Genomic DNA, 23492 nt, shown 5'->3' with positions numbered 1-23492 from the left:
GAGAGAGAGAGAGAGAGAGAGAGAGAGAGAGAGAAGGGGGGAGAGGTATGCAATGAAAAAAACAAATATTTGCATAATTTCTCTTTTTGAATTCCTGACACAAAAAGACAAGCACTTAGTGTGTGTGAAGAAAACAATTACTTCCTCAGAAAGCTCACAACAAAAACACACTGTAGTAAATGATAGCTACCCCAAAAATAAAAATTCAGTCATCATTTACTCATCCTCATGTCATTCCAAACCTGTATGACCTACTTTCTCTCATGGAACACAAATGAAAACCTGTGGAAGATTCTCCAAACCACTCTTTTCCGTACAATGAAAACATACTGTGATAAGGCACTGCTCAAAAGAACTCAAAAGAAAATGACAAAGTCATAAATATCATTATTGCATATTGTTAGTGGACCCAGAATCCACCCATGCTGAACCCCTTTTCACAAGGCCACATATTATTCGAAATATTCCTTTTCTCCACTGAATAAAGTAATATGGGTTTGGAACAACATGAGGGTAAGTAAAAGATGACAGAACTTTTTGGGTGGAATAGCTAAGCATGTCTTTCTTCACACACATCTCTTTACGCATTGTGAGTGTTGAGTATGTGCAAAATATTAGTACACAGAGGAGAGGTGGAACATCCTGCATCCCAGAGCTCGGAGTATATTTGTCTTCTCATCCTCCGCTCATTACACTTCTATCTCTCCTTTCCATCTCTCTCTGTGAACATCACTTATTCACTCAATCCCTAGACAAGAGCCACTCATCCCCTATCACTCTCTCTCTTATTTAAATTACCATCTCAAACTTCTCACACTACTGCAGTCAAACACTTCATTCTATTTCCACTCTCTCTTTTTCACAGACACACACACACTCACAAACACTATAGCTATATTAAGAGAAGACCCCTCACAGACTCACTGGTTTTACCAAGATAATGACATTTACTTCATCCTACCCATAAACCCAAACTTAAAGGGATAGTTCAGACAAATATGTTGTTTGAAACTTTTACTTTTATGAGAATTATCTCTATCTATGCATGATTTGTGAATCTTTCAAATAGTAAAAGACACTTAAAATGCCATTACATGTCAGTTCTCGGCATGTTTCACTACATTTGCAAGGACAAAATTTGACCCACACAAGTATAGTCACACACATACACAGCCTCTCTCCAGTTAGTGTTAATGTTCCAACAGGTAGGTGCGAAAATGAGAGTTCAGCCCACCCACCTTAACACATAACTGATCAGAGTGTGAGTGTTTATGTAAGATTGTTAGCGGACCCAGTACCCGCCCCTGGTGAACCCCTTTTCTCAAGGTCACTTTCTCAAGGTACCCCAATTGTGTCAAACAGCACAAAAATTGCAGGTAAGATATATCAGCCAAGTGACGCAACCGACTGATGTGTCATTGACAGGCTATGAAACTGACAGGTTATATCACCCCCATGTCTCTGAGTATTTGAATGGTGTGGTTGAATGCCTGTACAGCAGGAGCAGTAGGGTTAAACGCACTAGAGAGTTACAGTAAAGTGTGTTAACGTACGCGTTCATGTGTGCGTATATGTACGTGTGACTGGGTGTTTCCTGGAATGTGTCACCATTGCGGTACAGGAAGTTAGCAACTGTTCTGCACCACAACAACATCTCTGCTTCCTGTATATGTGCGTGCATGCGTGTGTGTGTGAGGGACATATTTTGACTCAAAGCATCTGTAATATAACATTTGTCACTTTCCTCTCATTTGAATCAGATCTGATGGGAGTCACAAACTTTCAACGAGAGTCACGCCAACCGACACAAACATTTCGCAGCACAGAGTGATAAAGATAATAAAGAAAAACAAGCAACAGGCACAGTGTGTGTTGGTGTGTGTGCGAGTGTGCGTCAGCGCTGACTCAGTGCGTGAGCGTGTTTGTAATTCAGCCTTCACAACGCAAACAATCTCTCTCCTCCATTCCCTTGCTTTCTCCATCCTCTCCCTCCCTCTCTCTCTTGGACACCGTCTCCTAGCAACCAGACACTTCAGGCCTAAAAATAAACCCCTAGAAATGAAGAGAACAAGAAATAAAACATAAACGACAATTAATCCTTTCACCAGAGCGTGAGTCTCAAATAGAAAAGGTAGGAGCGAGAATGGAGCGCAACAGAAAGAAGTGAGGCACAGAAGAAGAGAAGAAAGAAACAGAGAGCGAGCCAGCAACAGGTATTTGTTAGTTTTCTCGTGCACTCCAGCACTTCTAGTTTGCTGGGAAGTGAGCTGACTTTTTTTTTTTTTTGAGTCTACACACACACACACATTACTGAGAAACTCTTATAACCACAATGGTTTTCACACCAAAGCAGTTATATTTACTCTTCTTCTAAATATTATCTCCAAAAACAAGTCCACATCATTAGATTACATTTCATTTGGGCTGATTTGTGAGTGAAGAACACTTAAAATGTTCTCCCAAGCATGACATGATTCCCTATATTTGAACACTCTCTACTCTCGTTTGCTTTTCACTTTTGATATAAAGTTAAAGTTCTTGCTCATGTAGCAGGTGGGTCAAAGGGAAGCCCTACTCTCTTTAACAGTCCTAAATTTAACCAGATAAACAAACTCTTATGCATTCTTAACTGGATTGTAATATTGAGAGAGCACACACACACAAACACACACTTTATTAGCATACCTAATCTAAATGGTGTGGTTCTACCACAAACTTCCTCTTTGCTTGTGTGGAGGAAGGGGAGGAAATGAAATATAATTCAAATATATAAAGCGGCGATAATAAAGTCAGTCAAACACAAGAAAACGTCTTTCTCTCTGATAGACTTTTAACGCACATCGATTGCAAAGCACTGTGCTTGGCAACTGGAACTGAGGGCAAACATATATCGCAGTGTAACTGATGCAACAGATTTTTTTCTTCTGTATTGTGGAGTGCAGCAGATCATTGGGTGAAAAATGTAGGGTGATTATAGGGAGCCTGCAGTTAACTGTAAGAAATGGGCAGGGTTTAAGTGGGCTAAATGATTAGAGAAGTACATCAATTTGTCACCAGCGAAATAACTGGTCATTTCATGGGAAAGATCAAAAAAGAAAAAAACAGAAACATATTCATGGATCATTACTAATAAGATCAATAATAATGCATTTAGAAAAAGGATAGCATCGACTTAAATTTCATGCAGGCTTTAATGTTTTTAATCAAAAATGTATTACAAAAACTTTTCATGAACCTTAAGGACAAAATTTGCTTCATTCAGAAACACATCAATGCAAGCAAAGATAACTTGCATTTCAGTAACTACAATTTGATTTTTTCAATCATAACTCCAATAAAATATACATTAGTAGAGTACAATGTGCTGTATAAACAGTGGCCCCAAAAGGTATTTGGACATTCAAAATCACACTTAAAACAGTTTTCAATGGTTGGCTAAAAGCAAACATATCATTTAGTTGTAATAAACACACATCGTGTCCTGTTAAATTGGTTGTTGAAATGGTTAACAGTGACATCGTCAACACTGTAGGAGCATACACACATACAGCGACCCCCTCCCGTCACAGCACAGCGCTTTTATCACCTTCCTCATCTTTGTTTGTGTACGGCAGTCTGACTTGCGTCTGTGTGACGTGTAACCGGCCAAAAATACTCCCTCTTCTTTATCTCCATCACCCCATTCCTCACCCCTCCTTCCTTCACCTCCATCAGTCCTGCTCTCCCTCTCTTCCTGCTATTCTTCTACCTCTCTAATTTTAGATAGTGGGGGGAAAATGACCGCGCACATCTGCGAACAATCTGAGAGAGAGAAAGGGCGAGAGAGGGATACGAGTGTTTCTATCCAAGTAACACAGTTGTAACACTTGGAGTTGGTGAGAAACTTTCGTAAGAGGTATGGAAGTGTGTGTATGTGTTTGTCCAGGGTCCAAAATGTCCTTGTTGTGGTTTCATCTGTTAATAGCGAGTGAACTGAGAAAGTTTACTAGCCAATTAGGATTAGGATTTTTTTTTTTTCCTTTTCTTTTTTTTTTTGAATCACTACAAAATATAAATGCATATCTATAAATATATAATTTATATATAGTAAAAACAAATGTATTTCATTTTTAATGTTTTATATTAATGTATTAATTAAAGGTTAATTTATATATACCATATACTTTTTTATTTGTTTGTTACATATATACTTAGTATATACACTATATATAATCTATATAATTTTTAGAATCTATTATATATATATAAAATCATTTCACATCACTTGCATTTCTTTATAACTGGTAGTTCCTCACAACTGGCAAGTAACTTTATTTACTCACCCAAGCCAATTTTTACTCACATTTGGCACTTCCAAGCGTTAATTTTGGACCCTATGTGTGTGTTTGTGGGAGAGAGGGGACAGAGGACAGGACACAGCATGTGTGTGTGTGTCCAATGGTAAACATGTACAAGGCTGGGAGACATGCAGAGATGCCGCCTGTCACCATCATATTCACACACACACACACACACACACACAAACAGGCAGACGTGTCTCTATGTGATGGTGGTGTGGTGGTGAGCAGCAGGACGGCTGTGCTCCGTATCTGAGAGATGCTTAAATGGATCTGCTCAAGCTGATTAAAGTCCTGCTGCTCGTCATTACATAACACTCACCTCACCAACACCACAGGAGACCTGGATTACAGCCGCCGCCGTGTGTGTGTCTGATCACACTGTATTAGTGCAGTGTCTCTAGAGCCTGTCTAGATATTCAGTGTTTATCTTCAGCTGTGTGTGTGTGTGTGTGTATCAGTGTTGTCCATGGATGGAGAAACACACACACGTATGCACGCAGCAGGGAGAGATCTCATTAATGGCGGGAATGATTGAATTATCAGGGCAGAGTATTTAGGGTCCAGATCTCACCACAGCCATCCATCTTCCTCTCATCCTGTTGTTTGTCTTTCGCTCACGATCACTATCGGTCTCTCGATCTCTAATCACCTACCTCTGTGTCACTCTCTCGATCACCTACCTTTAGTCCCATTCTCTCGCTCAGTCCCCCCTTCTCTCACTGTCCCACACCTCTCTTTCTCCACCCTAGTTTACCCATTACTTAATTTCAAAGTACTTTGTTGGTGTGACTGATAAACATGATATTGCATCAATACACACAACAAAAGCAGTGACACAAAATAATAATAGTAATAATCATCATTATTATTATTATTAAAATGAGGTGCCAGCAATAATTTTAATTAATGTAATTATTTTAATAATACATAATAAAATAAATGCAAACAAATCAAATTTAAATAAAATTTAAACAAAAAGGGAAAAAAGAAAAGAAACAAACAAAGATAAAAAAGCAAATCAAAACATCAAAACAAAAAAATATATAATTAAACAAAAAACAAATGGAACAACAAAACAAAACAAAACAAATAAACAAAACGAAACATATCAAAACAAACAAACAAAAACAATATGTCTTTATCTGGTCCCCCATTTCTCCCTTGGTTTTTGTCTCTATCTCTGTCCCAGTCCCCCTGTCTCTCTGCCTCCAGGGACAGATTACCCTCCTCAGCTAGAGCTAGTAAAGGCCGCTGCATTATGCAAGACACTGATGATGTAACCACGCTCACTCACTCCTCTAAAACACACGGTGTCTCACCACAGCAACAAGCATCAGATACTGGGATGTAAAGAATCAAAACAACCATCATCATCATCATCATCATCATCATCATCATCATCATATGGACTCGTATAGCAGCAGATTCCGCCTTGTTAAACATGATTCTACTTGAAACACACATAACACTCACCTCTGACAAAGTCAATGACCTCAATCAACCAGTGTGTGTTTTTAAAGCAAATCAACTGCAACATGAATTGATTTGTGGTTCTTAACACTACTGATCTGTCTGTAATGTATCAGTTCCTAAAATAGTGAGGTTAAAGGTTAGGTCACAGAAATTAGACTACATTAATGCAACTTTCAAACAAAGTTTGTTGGAAATACATACATATGGGTGCCTCATTATTATCGAATCAACTAAACCACAGTGCTAACCTACTGACCAGGTTATCACTACAACAAGGGAGAGATAGAGACTGGTCAGTTTTCTAACTTCTTGATTATTGCTGGTGTATTATGTAATGGGGAAATGAGTATACACACACAGCGCAGTCCACTGGACCGAGATAAGAAGTTAAATTGTCTAATCAAAGCACTTTATTGTCGCTAAACCATATACGTGAGTGAATACACAACACACATATTACACAATGGGTGTATAAGATGTATAAGTATTTGAACATCTACACACTCATGCCAGTCAGACACACACTCACACACACAATATGGGATGGAAAATAGTAGGACCGTACTACACCCAGGGGAATCCCATCCAAAAACACATCTACCCTAACAGTGCTTAATCCATGCAGACACATACACACACAGACACACACACACACACACACACACTCTGAGGCAGCTGGCATTGAGTTACAGTATCAGTGGCAGAAACAATGGAAGTGCACGTTTCTCAAAGAACACACACCTTGCTGAGTCATCCAAACACACACACATAAACTCTCCAATAATACACAAGTAGACATCTTCCACGAAGTGCTACAAAGGGCTCTACAATCTTTCTATGAATTGTTACACACACACACACACACACACAGCAACACAAATACAAGGTTGCAAACTGAACCCCTGAGATAACACAGAAATAACACACAGCCTCTGAGAAGCAGGCCAGGGTAAACCTAATAACTCTCATCACACATCAGCACAAAATGGCCACTCATTCAAGCTGGTGTCAGGTGGTCTGTGAAATAACTGTGGCATACAACTTTTTCAGATCTTCCTCATTAGTTTAGAGTGTAGATTCAATTTTTCCCAGTGCCGAGATTTCCTTCTTTCACAATTTCCTACAAGTGATCAATAAAGTATCAGGCCTTATCTTAAATGCCAAAGGTTGTACGTTTAAAGGTGAAGTGTGTATTTTCTACAACACTAAAATATTTTCTATTGCAAATGTTTAAAAAAGTAAGTTTTTTATATTTAAAGAATTTGCTACTGACGATTCAAACGCAAGTTTTGAGCAGTGTAGAGTAGCGTTTGTAGTTTGTCATTTCTCCGATCACAAATGCAGACATGGTTTTATGTTTACGCGGCACGATGCAATGCAACGTGTAAAAAGACAGTATAAGTCATTATAATTCGTAATTATGTCCCCACTGGATGCAACAAATGCCTCGTTTATAATGGGTTTTAATGTTTTTGTCTCGTCGCTCCGGCCGGGATAAGGTATCACAATATCTTCTTCTTCTTCTGGTATTAATGGCGGTTGGCAGACCAACTTGAATGGTGCATTCCCGCCACCTACAGGGGCGCATAATGGTTGGGAAGTTGAAAAACAAGAACATGGCATCACAATATGGTAAGGGGCGTAACATTCCATCACACACTTGAGGTATTCGGCCAATCACAATGCACTGGATAGCTGGCCAATCAGAGCACACCTCGCTTTTCAGACCGATGAGCTTTGTAAAAATTGACGCGTTTCAAAAAGGCGGGGCATAGAGGAGAAACAATAATGTACAGTATGTTTTTTTAACCTTAAACTGCATAGACACATTTCATTACACAAAATAATGTTATTTTTAGCAACATCATATGACTTCTTTGAATTTCAGTTACAATATGTGTACAATTAACACAATATGTTCAATGTTTTGTTCTTATAGACTACCATTCAGTTGTTTGGGGTAAGTATTTTGAATGCTTTTGATAAAAGTGTCTTAGTCTTACCAAGGCATTTATTTGATCCAAAATACAGCAATATTGTGAAATATTATTAGTTTTTTTTTTTAAAGCTGAATTTTCAGCAGTCATTACTACAGTCTTCAGTGTCACATGGTCCTTCAGAAATCATTCTCATAGGTTGTTTTGGTGCTCAAGAAACATTTCTTATAATTATCAGCATTGGAAACAGTTGCTGCCTAATAGTTTTTTTAGGATTATTTGATTAATATAAAATTCAAAAGAACAGCACTTAATTGAAACAAACAAACAAAAATTTGTAATGTCTTTACTTTCACTTTTGATCAATTTAATACATCTTTGCTGAGGTAAAAAAAAACTTTTTCTTCAAACTTTTGAACAGTAGTGTATTATAAATTGATATATTATCTACCCGTCTATACATTCTGTATATGACATGATACTCTTTTTTCTTTTCTTTTTGTCTAGATGTACTAAAGCACAATATAAATGCAAGTCATACTTTGGCATAATTTTTCATTATTATTTCTTAGAAAAGTAGTGAAGCCGTTTTGATAAAATTTTGATAATATTTGAAAAATATTAGGAAGACCTTTGCAGACCCTCATGGCTGTCTATCAAGTTCAATCATTCTTAAAATATCAGATAATTTGTTTATGAAAAGGTAAAGTTATAAAGGGTAAATGTCATGTGGTACAACACCACCTAAAATGTTTTTTTTTTAAATAAAATTATATTTTTAGATTTATAAAATTAATAATTCTTGACCTTTTTTAATTATGATTGAGATGTATTCATCTTAAGGCCTTTTCACAAACACTTCTGTCCCAAACTTTCACTTCTACGTTAAACTTGACTCATGGCTTGCTTATAATAGTCTCTGCATATTAAACTTGGGCAGAAGAAACTATTATAACAGAAATGCCACTTTAATCTACAAAACCCTTTAAGCTACAAAGTGCTCAGCTGAGGAAGTGTGAGGCAGGGCAACCGTTCCTCTGACAGACTGAAAGCTAAAGCTAAAAGCCTTGCTGTGACTGCTGTACTGAGGGCCTCTCGGTCTCTGTCCCCATCCGTTATAAACCCTAATCCCCTAAAACAACAATCACACACTGTTACGCAGGCAAGCCCTGAGCTGCCTTACACAGCTTTAGAGGGAGAATAATCGAGCCCGTCCCTTAAAATCTGGCCCACATGCGCGTGTGAGCATTGCATAATCAGCCAAACCATGTCTGAGGCTAAATATGGTATAGTTAAAACAATTATGAGGCAAGCACTTTGGCCAGAGATCACACACACACAAGCAGCTTATAGCTGATGTCATCTACAGCCCAGAATATCAACATCACCCAAAGCCACATAAATAAGCATGTGAAAACAAATAGACAGGATGTTTTCAAAAATGGCCACAGACACCAAGAGAATATAATAATAATGAATGAAAAGACTAATAATAGAGCTAATGGACGGCTGACTTCCTAGTGAAGACACGCATGTGTGATGGGCAAACATGCCATTAACATTTGATGCTGAGAGTCGCCTAAATACAGCAACTCTCAGACCAGTCAAATATGCATTATTCAACACCACTAGACATTACGTGGCCATACGTTAAAAGAGAGAGCAGAACAGAGTTAAGAGCTTGAATGGTTTGTTTTCTTGCGTACAATGAGAGGTCGTGTCAGAGATGTGGGAATGTATGTGTACAGAGTTTTCCTGAATGCCACAACCTTTAGTTGGAGATGATGACACAGCAAGTCCACCAGGCATTAAAAGTCACTCAAATACTCACAAGCTTGTACAACCGACACCCGGCCTAAAAATGAGAGAGTGATGGAGGGAAAAGACAGAGAAAGAGAGAGTGATGGAAGATGAGATGCCACTGGGGTATTCCAGCATGGATTAGTGACAGAGAGGTTATGTGTGTGTGTGTGTGTGTGTGTGTAAGAGGAGTGGAGGGATGGAGGTGTAATCGATGGTTTAAAAGGTTTTCAGTCACACCAACACACACACACATACAAAATTCTCCCTATGAAATACAAACCTCATCTGAACACACACACTTAGAGTACACGTAAAGCACCAATATCATCTCTTCTGACTGTGGAAGTGTCAGAGGTGTGTGATAAAACTCAAATGGCACTTTAAATCTGAAGAGTGTCATTTTTCAATGTTAAAATACTCAAAAGTACTTCCTTGAAATGGCTGTGAATGTGCGGTGTTTTTTGTTGAGCATCCAGACCAGCCCAACACAACAACAATGGCTCAACCAATAGCGTGAATCCAGGGGTGGGACTATCTGTCTTTCAAGCAGCGAAATGAAAGAATGTTTGAGAAACCGGTTTGAAAACAGTCCTTATATTTTCAGTTTGGATTTCGATTTCGGCCTCCAACGATTATGAAAATATAATAATCGAGATAAAACGATTATTGCGCCCCATTCCGCCCCCTTTCCAGCAGTGCGCTTTCACGCCTCCATAAAAGCCCATTTTCACGTAACGTGACTTTTGCAAAATGGGACGTGCTTGAGTTATTAAAGTTGATTAGATTTATTAATGTTTTTAGAAGTGCGAAAGAAAACTTGCGCTGTTCCTCAGGAGGCTTGCGCTCAGAGACGAAACAGAACACGGACATCTAAAGTCAACTTTTACATCTATAACGTAAGCACCTAAACAGTCAAATACACGCAAAAATGCTTCAAAATGCTAGTGATTATTCACGTAAACCTTCGTCGGCTATGTAATAAATTAATGTAAACAGATGAGAATGAAAATACATGTGTAACAGTAAATTGGACCCGTGCGGCTCTTAAAGTGACAGCGGGCTATATTCCTGCTGCCGACTGTGGGCTTAATATTAAATCAAACAAAAGACAAAATCACTCACTGCTCTTCACAGAAGGTCTTTTGTAGCTTCAACAAGAAACAAATGAAGTTGAATTCTTACAGTGAAAACTATGCGGTTTTATTTTACATTTGATTATTCCATTTCTATAGGCTGTTAACTGAATGCTTTAGACATGCATGACTTTTTTTTTGGGTTATATGGCCCACTAATAATCGTGTTAAATAATCGTGATTACAATTTTGACCAACAGCGGGCTATATTCCTGCTGCCGACTGTGGGCTTAATATTAAATCAAACAAAAGACAAAATCACTCACTGCTCTTCACAGAAGGTCTTTTGTAGCTTCAACAAGAAACAAATGAAGTTGAATTCTTACAGTGAAAACTATGCGGTTTTATTTTACATTTGATTATTCCATTTCTATAGGCTGTTAACTGAATGCTTTAGACATGCATGACTTTTTTTTTTGGGGTTATATGGCCCACTAATAATCGTGTTAAATAATCGTGATTACAATTTTGACCAAAATAATCGTGATTATGATTTTTGTCATAATCGAGCAGCCCTCATGTAAGGTATAACTAACTAAAGTAAAACACACACACACATCTGTTTGTTTTTTCAGGACTTTGTTGACAGTCATCAACTTTAGACTGATTTATACTTCTGCGTCGGACCTACGCCGTAGCTTACTCATAGACGCACACCCATACGCCGTAGCCTGACGTGCACCTCTCCAAGTATCTAACAGTGCATCAATTCTACGCAGACCGCAAGCGCTGTGATTGGTCTGCAAGAACCCCTCCCTCCATATGTACTTGAGTTTTGTGTGTGTTTATGTGCACTTTAATATATTTTAATGTTACACCTTCTTACATAAAATAAAACAAAGCAAAGAACAAGTGTCTTATCATTTATTATACTACATAGCATTATACATCAGTAGTTGTCCGCAACAAACAATGTTGATCTGCCGTGGTACAAGTCATTGTGCAGATTGAAAGAATGCCATCATCTCCTGTTCCGTTGTTGTCTCCTTTTTGTAGTTTTAAATAATGATTTAATATTTATTTGCCGCGTCATGGCTATAATGCTTCTCCGACGAGCCGCTTCTTCTTCGGCTTTTGTTGTGGTACTGCGGGTTACACCGGCAACATGCCCGTGGACACTGCTGACTAGCGGTTTGCATGTGTACTGCACGTTGACGCGGACAACAATGCAGAAGTATAAATGAAAACTGACGCATAGCCTACGGCGTAAAGGCTACGGCGTAGGTCCGACGCAGAAGTATAAATCAGCCTTAATGAGTTAACAATACGAGTTAATGACATTTTCTGTCTAAATGTGTCAATTAAAAAACATTGAATATTATAATATGAATATAGGCCTAATTATTTTTGCTATTCTGTTTGGTGCAGTGATGAACAAATTAGCTACATAAACTATATTAAAAAAAACACTGAACTGTTGCAATGCTTCAGATTCAAATTGAAAGACAACTTTATGTATTCATTTTTCAGCAATTTCATCTTTCAGATATACTTTCTATGCTTAAATATTTACATTAAAAACTATTAATATTATTTTTTCCACTATTCACAATTTGGTGTAGTTTTGGTGTAATTTGGTGTAGCTTAAAAACCCACTGAACCTTGTTTCACATTCAGACCTGGCAACTTGTTTCTGCACAGTTGTGTTATTTAATACAGTCATACTGAAGGCATGTTGGGTTAAAATCCAGTCTGCCTTCTGTGAACGTGTAACAGAATATCGCAACTCAAACAAACTGTCTACACAACAAGCGGGCAGCACGTGAGGGAAGGATGTCCTCTCTTCGCAGCTCTGAAAACATTTTCCACCTGTCTTCCATCCTGGCCTTTATATGATTAACAGCACTTAGTGTACAGGTGCACATGCACACACTCGCCTGCTCACATCCAATACATTACACACACACAGGACTTCCCTTCACTAAACACACACACACACACACACCCTAACTGATGAATTAGAAAGTGAGTGCCGTAAATGCCGGTGACAAACTGGTTCAAAGTTCAGAACAAACTCCAGCAAGCTCTTGAACAGGTTTCAGCACATGAGGAGAAGGACAGAGAGAAAACGAGAGAGAGAGAGAGAGAGAGAGAGAGAGAGAGAGAGAACATGATCTTGCATTCCTCAGAAGAGAAGGAAAGGGAACGGGGTACGGAGGATAGGGGGTGGGGTGGGGTGTTAAAGTGGCGCCAGACAGCATTTGAATTCCCGGCAGTTGACCACACAAACACACACTCTCACACACACAGGTTTAGACCGTGTAATGAATAAAAGTGTGTGCGCGCTGACTTTCATTATTATTTGAATAGGATTATCACAAACTCATACACATACACAGACATGTTTACCTAGCTAAATGAGGACATAACACAGACATCTATTGTTTTATATATTATTGCTGAAACTTTAAACTAGCCATAATGCTATTGTTAAAATAAAACAATTCTATAGCTTACTTACAATCCTTTACTTTTTTATTTGTTGTTCTATCACAGTGAAGATTTTCTACCTGACATCTATTCATTGTTTTTTGCGTTATTTTTTATTAGTTAATTTAATTTGATGAAATATTAAAAACATGAAAATACTGATATTTAAACATTTCATAAATAAAACAAAAAATGATCTATGAAAATTTTAAATATATAAATATTTTAATAAATAAATACAATATCATAAAAACATTATAAACATTAAAATATTATTTATTAACTAAGATTTTTTTTTATATCTATCCTATTATGTTACTAAACCTAGTGCTTTTGATTTATTTTTTACATTTTCATTAATACATTGTTTATGTTTGTATGTCCTTGTGGGGACTGTTGGCTGCTTCTCACAATCCAGCAGATTTCAGATTCATCTTTAATGGGACATCTGGACCACACAATATAGGCAAACCTTGACCTGCACACACACACACACCTTGTAGCAGCATCACAACACATCAAAACACATCCAACATGCTTTAACATCCAGGGATTCATGGGGAGTGAGTCAAAGGTGGATGACAGAGAAAAAGGAAACAGTATGGTGTGAGCAAAATGCTCCTTATCTGAAGTGCTTATGACCAGCACTTAACATCAGTTTCTGATCCAACGTCGCTGGATACTGCACTCAGAAAAACAAACACACAGGCACACAATCCAGGTGTTGCACTGAGTCATGCTCATGACAATGCAGCCTCTGTAAAGTACCTGTATTACATTTCTCTCTCCCAACACACACACACACACAGAGCAACATTCTTTCACAGCAGAGCATGCTGCATTTCATCAGGTTCGAGCACAGAATCTCCTGATGACAGTCTGGACCCAGAACACACAATCTAACAGCAGCTGAGCTGTAATGAGCAGCCGGATCAGCACACAAAGTGTCGGGAAAACAGCTAAGTACAGCGTGACAGAGAGAGAAACACAGCCACAATCATAGTTAAAGCTCTAATCGCACCGAGAAAAAGATTTTAAGTCATGCTAAGACACATGACCTAAACGTTAAACGTTTTTGTTTGTACCGCATCTGTGTCAAGGTCTGAAGCATCCGTGTTCAAGAATGCCCTAAAAACCAAGCTTTTCCAAGAATGCGTTTCGATGTGTGAGCGTTAGTGCTTGAGTAAATGAGTGTGTGTGTGTTTGTTTGTGTTTGGCAGAATGCTTTTCCTGGAATGAGTAATGCCACACAGGCTGCAGTGATTTAAGCTTTGAGCAGGAATGTGGGAGGTCCACGTTTTTTCTGCAAAACAAACCAGTGTGAGAGCATGTGTGTCAGCGTTAACAGAGTGAGTGTTTGCTGAACCATAAGAAGATCGCCCTATTATCGGATGTCAATGGCGCGTCCATCAATATCAACACTTTGTCCATTATTCAAAATCAATAAACGTGGCTCAATATATATATATATATATATAGTCTGTAGGACTGCGTCTCTTCTGCATCGTCCTAAATGAGTGAAAGCAGATGTCCGAACTCTCTTTGCGCAGTGCAATTATGTGCAAGTCTAATAAAAGGCTAATGGAGGTTTCTCTGAAAGTGTAATGGAAAGCTACAGTATGAAGTGTAAACAGTGGTTGGAAAGAGATGTTTAAAATCAGCAGAAAAGGTCACTTAACCTTTAGCATATCATTAAAAAAAACATTAACATTCACAGACACAGAATTTAATAAAAAAAATCAATAAAAAAAAGTACTGAGTCCTTAGAGTTTGTGAATGAATGGTACTTCTCTGCCTAGCTATTATGCCGTGCAATGCAGTCTGGGACATTTTTTTTCTGTTGATTCCATAGGTACAGTCAAAGTAGCAATTGATAGTGAGCATTTAAATGTCAATGCAAATTCTTGACTGAGTACTTCTCCTAAAAATTGAATATAGAAAGGTAATGTAACAGGATTATCCAAATCCTGAGATGCTGTTTTTAAGCTTGTGAACCAGGGTTTTGCTAAATATATCAATAAAGCCATATGTTTTAATGCCCTCTCAAGTGTTTGGTTGGCACGACACGCCTTCTTAGATATCAAAGATGGCATACATATTTGAAAGCGCAACCATTAGGAGCAGATGGCATGAGAAAATTAGAAGGTAAGAGTTTTTTATTTTTTTTTTTTTAACTTCCATAAAATGACAATTTTTCATGGTATGGAAAATTTTTATCAGTACAATAAAATGGTAAACATATTTATTTATTTAATAAATCACTTCGTATTCTTAGTCTTATCATTAATATAAAGGAATCAAGTGCAGATAGAAATAATAACAACTGAGAAGTAGTAGTAATAGTCCCTAGACAGACCCATAATAAAAGTCAGGAAAAAATTGTTGCAAAAATAGGTACATTTTTGTCTACTTTTTTTTTTTTTTTTATCTAACTCTATTATTATCATCAAAAAAGTTTTACGAGATTAGATGAACAATGCCACCATCAGTCAAAAATAGATTTTTTTTAGGTTTCCACAAATATTACTGTAGAGAAAAAAAAAACATACAAAAAATATACCTAATCAAAGGTTTTATTTTATTTTGAAATTTTATTTTATTATATTAGAATTTTGAAACAAGTATATAAGAAACAAACCAAAATTTTTTTTTATAGAATATGTTATCCGTTTAGACAAGAAAAACAAAACAAAAAAAATTTAAGTACATGCGAAAACAATTATCTTACACATTTCTGTTTAAAGAATCTGCAATAATGCTATAATATTATAAAACAGCACAGTGCAATTTTTTACTGTATTATGGCACTTAAAGAGGTGATTCACCGCTGCTGACACCAAGATGACCTGTGGCATTCCCTTTTGCCAAAATGGTAGTGAAACTTAACCCATAATGCACTTGGCTCAATACGACTGACCATGAGTGCGGGATATAAAAACGCTAAGTACTGTAATTTTCACAAAAGCCCTGGAGCTGTCAAAAATCCACCAGATGACGTGTTTTAGCTTACAATTACACCAGGATATCTGTGTGCAGGTAATGTGGAGAAAAAAATACACCTTGTTCATTTAAATATGCTACCGACAATTTACCAGCACGAACCTGGTTGAAAATCTGCAAACTTCTGTAAGCAGAAAAATCAATGGAAATTGAATGGAAACCCCAAAATTAGCACCCTGACACAGCTTTACATGGTTTCATAAAGGCCTCTAAGTTCATCTTCAGTGGTTTGTCATGTTAATGAACATCCTACTGAAGGCTCCTCGGATATGTGAGGTATGCTATTGTAAAAGACATGCAAATATCAAACCACATAGAGCATCGGTTAAACTATTCTTTCCACACAACACTTCAATCATCAACTTGTTCTTGTGTGCTACAACTTTGTGTGACGCACAAAACATTTGCTTTGAATGTTTAACATTCTCCTGACACTTGAAGAGGAAGAACAGATATCAATAAAGCCATATGTTTTAATGCCCTCTCAAGTGTTTGGTTGGCACGACACGCCTTCTTAGATATCAAAGATGGCATACATATTTGAAAGCGCAACCATTAGGAGCAGATGGCATGAGAAAATTAGAAGGTAAGAGTTTTTTTTTTATTTTTTTTTTAACTTCCATAAAATGACAATTTTTCATGGTATGGAAAATTTTTATCAGTACAATAAAATGGTAAACATATTTATTTATTTAATAAATCACTTCGTATTCTTAGTCTTATCATTAATATAAAGGAATCAAGTGCAGATAGAAATAATAACAACTGAGAAGTAGTAGTAATAGTCCCTAGACAGACCCATAATAAAAGTCAGGAAAAAATTGTTGCAAAAATAGGTACATTTTTGTCTACTTTTTTTTTTTTTTTTATCTAACTATTATTATCATCAAAAAAGTTTTACGAGATTAGATGAACAATGCCACCATCAGTCAAAAATAGATTTTTTTTAGGTTTCCACAAATATTACTGTAGAGAAAAAAAAAAACATACAAAAAATATACCTAATCAAAGGTTTTATTTTATTTTGAAATTTTATTTTATTATATTAGAATTTTGAAACAAGTATATAAGAAACAAACCAAAATTTTTTTTTATAGAATATGTTATCCGTTTAGACAAGAAAAACAAAACAAAAAAAATTTAAGTACATGCGAAAACAATTATCTTACACATTTCTGTTTAAAGAATCTGCAATAATGCTATAATATTATAAAACAGCACAGTGCAATTTTTTACTGTATTATGGCACTTAAAGAGGTGATTCACCGCTGCTGACACCAAGATGACCTGTGGCATTCCCTTTTGCCAAAATGGTAGTGAAACTTAACCCATAATGCACTTGGCTCAATACGACTGACCATGAGTGCGGGATATAAAAACGCTAAGTACTGTAATTTTCACAAAAGCCCTGGAGCTGTCAAAAATCCACCAGATGACGTGTTTTAGCTTACAATTACACCAGGATATCTGTGTGCAGGTAATGTGGAGAAAAAAATACACCTTGTTCATTTAAATATGCTACCGACAATTTACCAGCACGAACCTGGTTGAAAATCTGCAAACTTCTGTAAGCAGAAAAATCAAAACTCAGTTGTTTTGTGCTTGAATGGAAACCCAAAAATTAGCACCCTGACACAGCTTTACATGGTTTCATAAAGGCCTCTAAGTTCATCTTCAGTGGTTTGTCATGTTAATGAACATCCTACTGAAGGCTCCTCGGATATGTGAGGTATGCTATTGTAAAAGACATGCAAATATCAAACCACATAGAGCATCGGTTAAACTATTCTTTCCACACAACACTTCAATCATCAACTTGTTCTTGTGTGCTACAACTTTGTGTGACGCACAAAACATTTGCTTTGAATGTTTAACATTCTCCTGACACTTGAAGAGGAAGAACAGGACAGAAGGGAAGGAAAGTGAGAGCGAGATGACATCTGACCTCACTAACCATACTCAAATATTGTAAATCTGTAGTACTTCTGATTTGAAGAAATGGGGAATTACACAGACGAATTTAGGAAATTAGATAAGGAAATGAAACCAGGCTGACGTGGTTCATACGCTCTTCTAGAGTAACATATGTGGTTGAGGAGATGGCATCGGGCCCTCATGCCATTGGCTGCGTGGCATGTGACCGGCGGGGGCAGGGGCGTGTGCTGGAATGCAGGGTTAGGGGTGCAGCTATGGAAGGTCACGAGGTCAGGGTCATACACACACACACATGTTGCCCCCCTCCCCCCGATCATACACAGGGTCCTCTGTGCTTCTGTCACTCCATAAATGACTCCAACACATGGACGCTCTCGCTCATATTCTGCGCTGCCCCCATAACCCACTGACATGGCAAACACACACAAACCACTGTGCTCCCCTGTCGGTGGACACACCATTATTGTTCTCCAGGGGTAAAAGCAAACAAAATACTATTCAACCCCAGAGGACCTCATTCATCCCTAGAAATACACCATCCGTACACTTCCAGTGAAACATTTATTCCCAACGCTCCTAAATCGAGGTACAAGTGCTCCCAAGGTGAGCGATGTAAGAAAAAAAGTACAGACTTTATCGCTGCAGCGTTTAATACGGCCTCACACTTCAATGTCACCGAAAAATCCTGCCTATGTGTGTGACATTTACAGGCGTTCACAGAAATAGCATGACGGCACAATCGTTTGATGGGCCTGATGGGAAACTAGGCAGTGTGGAAAATACAAAACACGTTCACTCGGTGGCTGTCTCGCACAAACACACACACATGCAGCCGGACAGGATACATAAGCATGTAAACATAGAAAGGTGCCTGTTGATGTTGAACTGGTTCCAGAGAGACCTGAACAACTGAGACGGCTGCATAACACTGACTAAAATGGAGCACACGGTCTCCTGTGTGACAATGTGAACGAGTGATAAAAGGCTGCTAGTTATTCCAAATTAACAATCTATTACACCTATATGGAAAGAAGCATGACAACGACACACTCACAAACACACAGGCAAACATGTAGAATAAATAGAGTAAGCAACATGAAAACCGTGCCAGGGTTCGAAATTATCTGGGACTGGGTCAAAAATGCACCTGAAATTTAAAATGTGATATAGGCTAGTTGCTATTATTTAAATGTATTTATGCAACAATTTGAATTTGATTGGCTGATTGGAATTCTTTATGAGGGAATCATTGAATTATTCACTTAAGTGATTCAAATAACACCACTGATTCACTCAAGAACAAAACAAGGGACTAATTGAGGGAGTCACTGAATCGTTCACTCAATTTGTTTAAAACACTAACACTACCATTAAACAGACAAAAATAATAAGGTAGCTGCCGCTGGCTATATCCTCTAAAATGTAAGTTACTCAATATTAATTTATTGTTTATTTAGCTATTGCGTAAAAGCAATATCACACTTAGCAACTGTGCTGAATATCTGCAAGCATATTAATTTATTTTAATGAATAGCAGCTTATATAATTATTCCCACTGTGAATTTATTTTAATGATTGCTTAAACTTAATTTATAAGCTATTTGACAAGGCTGACACAATATGATTGAGAAAAGTGACCTCATAAAGTTAAAAATGCCTGTGGGGGCAAATACTGAATATTGAATACATTTTTGACACTGATGGCCAACACCTATCTCTTTGAAAAATAACAAACCAATATTACAAATTAAAGCTGGAATCTTAACCACTGACTCTTCACGACCATCTTATGAGACAGCACACAAATTACAGGGTTAGCCATTCAGGATACTGCTGTACTAAATACACACTGAGGCCTGATGGGTAGACCATAGTTAAACCACAGACACTTTCAGATGTTACAGAGGAAACGTGATCAGCCAGGGTCAGCTGAAGCCTATTTGTGCAGACACACAGCACCCGGAAAAGAAGGAAGCCTGAAGAGGTGCGCATCAATTCTCTGAATCCATGCAAAGTGGCAGTCAGAGAGTGAGGAACTGATAAGAACAGAGTCTCTTATCTAATGCGATTCATGTGGCGAGAGCTTTTTGATGAAGTCGATAGTGTCAGTTTTACAAGGACTGACAGACACACACATGACTTTTATCAGGATGCACGCCATACCAACGCTTTTGTCACCTCCTGTTCTCATAACAAACCACGGCTTTCAGAGAAAATGCTCTCTCACCGAAATGCGCTACGTATTTATACCGCTGTGGGTGTTTGCAGGTAAGAACACAGACTGAAGACATACTAAAATCAGATAAAGAGTGAAGCACTTGGAAACCACATCCTATACTCGGTACTGTATCTTCGTCTTACTCGCTCACTCGCTTGCATACTCAGCAGCTGAGCTCACCTCGTAACTATCGAGGTCAGAATGTGGCCTGCACAGCCGTAGAATGATAAAACCGCAAGGTACTTGTAGTAGTTATTGCCACCTGACTTAAAGCAACATTTCATCCCTTCTCTGCACCTCATCGCTGACGTTCAGCTTCACAAAGTCAACATACATAAAAATGCCATCGTCTGTGGACTGAAGATGAGATATGTGTGATACGAAACTTTTATCTTGCAAAAAGGGAAAACCAATGCTACTAACGCAAGTACTGTATGTATTTTTGAGCAGGTCAAGAGGTCAACCACAAAACCATCAAATTTCAATTTTATGCACCTTAGTTAAAAATACACTCCATATGAGGAAAAGTTTGGATAATGTTGTCTAAACAAATCACAGCTGAAAGTAAAATGTGGTTTTCGAATGTGTTGATATTGGTATCACAGCATATATAATGAACTTATGAGGTAATGAGTTTCTTTTAGATATTTTCACTGACAACTCACACATGCAAACATGCACAGTCTTAGGGATATAGTATTATTCTTTATTTAAAAATATTAAAGAAAATAACTTTAGCTAACCCAGGCTTTCAAACTCACAATCAGAAAAGGCAAGAGGGGCTAGAGGGATTTTATATATAATCATTTGCACTTGGCCAAGATGTAACTACTGGTATTCTTGAAATAAAAAAAATTATAAACAAAAGTACTTGCAATTTAACATAGGCTACTACATACTATAAAAATGAAGAGTTCAGCTAAAAACAACAAGCTTTACTTGTGAGGGAGGGAAAAGCAAGGTTTTTAAAAGTGAAAGTGACCATGAAGTGGTAAGACTTCACGCAGAGCCGGACGATCTTTTTTAAGGCCAGTCTACAGCGCGAGACAAAACTACAATGCATCGCGCGCTTAGACACTCGGTAGGTTAATGGCGTGGCGCGCTCGCAGCGTTGATGAATATAATAGTTAAAAGTCCTTAAAACTTCGAGCAGCGTGGGTGGCGGGGTAAGACCGCTGAGAAAATCGTGATGTGAGAGAAATGATTGTGAATCGTGATTCAGGGAGAGAAAGCGAGAGAGTCTCAACATGGATTCCCAAACATGCCACAATAGGCCTCCTGAACACGGCTACTGAAACTTCCTGTAGTTGGCGGGACAGTAGCAACTTCTCAAGTGCATACTGGACAAGTAGGTGCATGTTAGGAAATGAATACTTGCGGCAAGAATGCTAACAGTGATTAAAGTGAATTCAAACTACTGGAAAGCATTCATCGTAAAAGTAGGCGATCCTTTCACCTAACGGGATATTAGTGCACAGCTCTGTGTAATTAGGCTTCACTGCACTTTACAAGCTTAAAGGTCTATATTTAAAACCCTAGAAACTGGAGCGAATGCAAAGTGGTCCATTTGTAAACAAAGTAACATGATAATTAAATACTCCGGTGAGAAAGCGGGGCTTCCATTTTGAATGTGCCATGCTACTGCTACAGAAGCGGAGTGCGAGGAGGAACATTTTTGGGGGAAAAGAGGTAACTTATTTGACATTTTGCGGGGAATTCACAGCATCGATTTCGACATACTTCCAAGAACGACAGAAGTACAAGCTGCTGTTTTAAAGTTGTAGCATTCAACAGGTTTCGCGCTGACAGGACTGGAAGAAACTGAAATGAAGCGGTCATTAGGTTTGAATGTAACTATTTAAAGTAAAACCGCAAACTTGAGAACTTGTTAACATTAGGACTGCTAGAATGAACAGACTGAGCTGGACTACACCGTCACACTTGAGGTTATTAAAATGAATGGACAACTGACCGCATTATTTATTAGTTTTAATATTTGAAAACTGCCATTCAGGTTCACGAGTTAAACACATATGAGTTTAACCATATAATGCAAGCCAAACAAAAAATAACCGAGTAGTGAATCAGTTGACATGTCAGAGTAATAAATAGTCAACTTTTCTAAAAGTGAAAGTCAGTTGTCGTGAAACTAATAACGTTACATCCATTTTGACATTGCTGACTGCTCAATAAAGCTGATGTTGACGCAATAAATCCTGACTCGATACACTGGCTCGACAAGCTCACAAGTCGAAGTTGTGGCAGCACTTGATAATGAATGCCTGGGTAACTTACCCGCGTCCCCCGGGGTTTTCATGGTGAAAGTTATCTGCCCCCAACACACAGCGAGCTGGGGTAAGTTGTCAGTTCAGCAGTGGCGAGACTCGGCCTCTCCCGCACCCCCGTCTCCAAAAGGCCAAACTTTTGTCCAATGATCAGCGCTCTTGTTGCTCGCGCAGAACGACTTCTGGCCTCTCTTCGCGATCCCCCCAAACCCCCGAGCGTCAGCGCTGAGTTTGGGAAAGCGGCTCGGTACTTCCACTGGCGGGACGGGACGGGGTGCAGCGGAGTTCCGAAACAGCGCTTTGCCGTTTGTCCCGGGAGCGATCGATACAATCCCAACACCGCAGGAAAGCAGCGCTCCGCGTCTCACTGTTACAAACTCGCGCTCTTGATCCCTAATGATGATTTTCGCAACATTTTATCCTTGTGTTAGTTTGTCATCTGCTCTCCCGAGGCTCGCCATTCGCAGTATATCAGTCAGTTTCCCATTCTCTCTTTCACGCCGACTTTTTTTTTCTTCCTCCACTCTCCCTAGTCTGAAACTACTCGCTGTCTCCTCCCCCATATCTCTAGTCTGAAACTACTCGCTGTCTCCTCCCCCATCTCTCTCTCTCTCCCTCTCTCTCTCTCTCTCTCTCTCGGGTGTCGTGTTTCGCTCGCGCCCACAGGCGCAGGGGGAGGAGGAGGGGAATGGGGCATCGGCTGAGTCACGCCCCCTCACCACGAGCCGGGGCTGGCGTCACTGCAGCACGAGGCGTCGTTATGGAGACCGCCATAGCCACTGTCCGTGATGACATCACATCCGTGTCCTACGAGAACTTGAGATTCAGCGTCATCGCGTCCGTTAACGTCAGCAACAAGTCTTTTTCGAGCTAATTAGCCCTCGTTCTCTTTCATTTAATGATAATTATCTACCCCCATCGAGAGGAAGGCTAATAGC

At 38.5% G+C, this 23492-nt stretch overlaps 1 protein-coding gene across 1 annotated transcript in view; it reads right to left on the bottom strand.

The window, feature by feature from the left end:
• The window catches only part of LOC107551693 (ETS domain-containing transcription factor ERF-like), a 58429-nt gene extending 35287 nt beyond the window's left edge, over positions 1-23142 (bottom strand). The window contains exon 1 of the mRNA XM_016233397.1: positions 22565-23142. Within this exon, the coding sequence (XP_016088883.1) occupies positions 22565-22586 (22 nt within the window). The 5' untranslated portion in view covers positions 22587-23142. The remainder of the gene's footprint in view (positions 1-22564) is intronic.
• Between the last annotated feature and the right edge of the window lie 350 nt (positions 23143-23492).

The sequence above is a fragment of the Sinocyclocheilus grahami genome, unplaced genomic scaffold (assembly GCF_001515645.1).
Source record: "Sinocyclocheilus grahami isolate Dianchi unplaced genomic scaffold, SAMN03320097.WGS_v1.1 scaffold429.1, whole genome shotgun sequence".
Classification (NCBI taxonomy): domain Eukaryota; kingdom Metazoa; phylum Chordata; class Actinopteri; order Cypriniformes; family Cyprinidae; genus Sinocyclocheilus; species Sinocyclocheilus grahami.
Note: the sequence above shows the minus strand (reverse complement) of the source record. Positions and strands in the feature narration are given on the sequence as shown.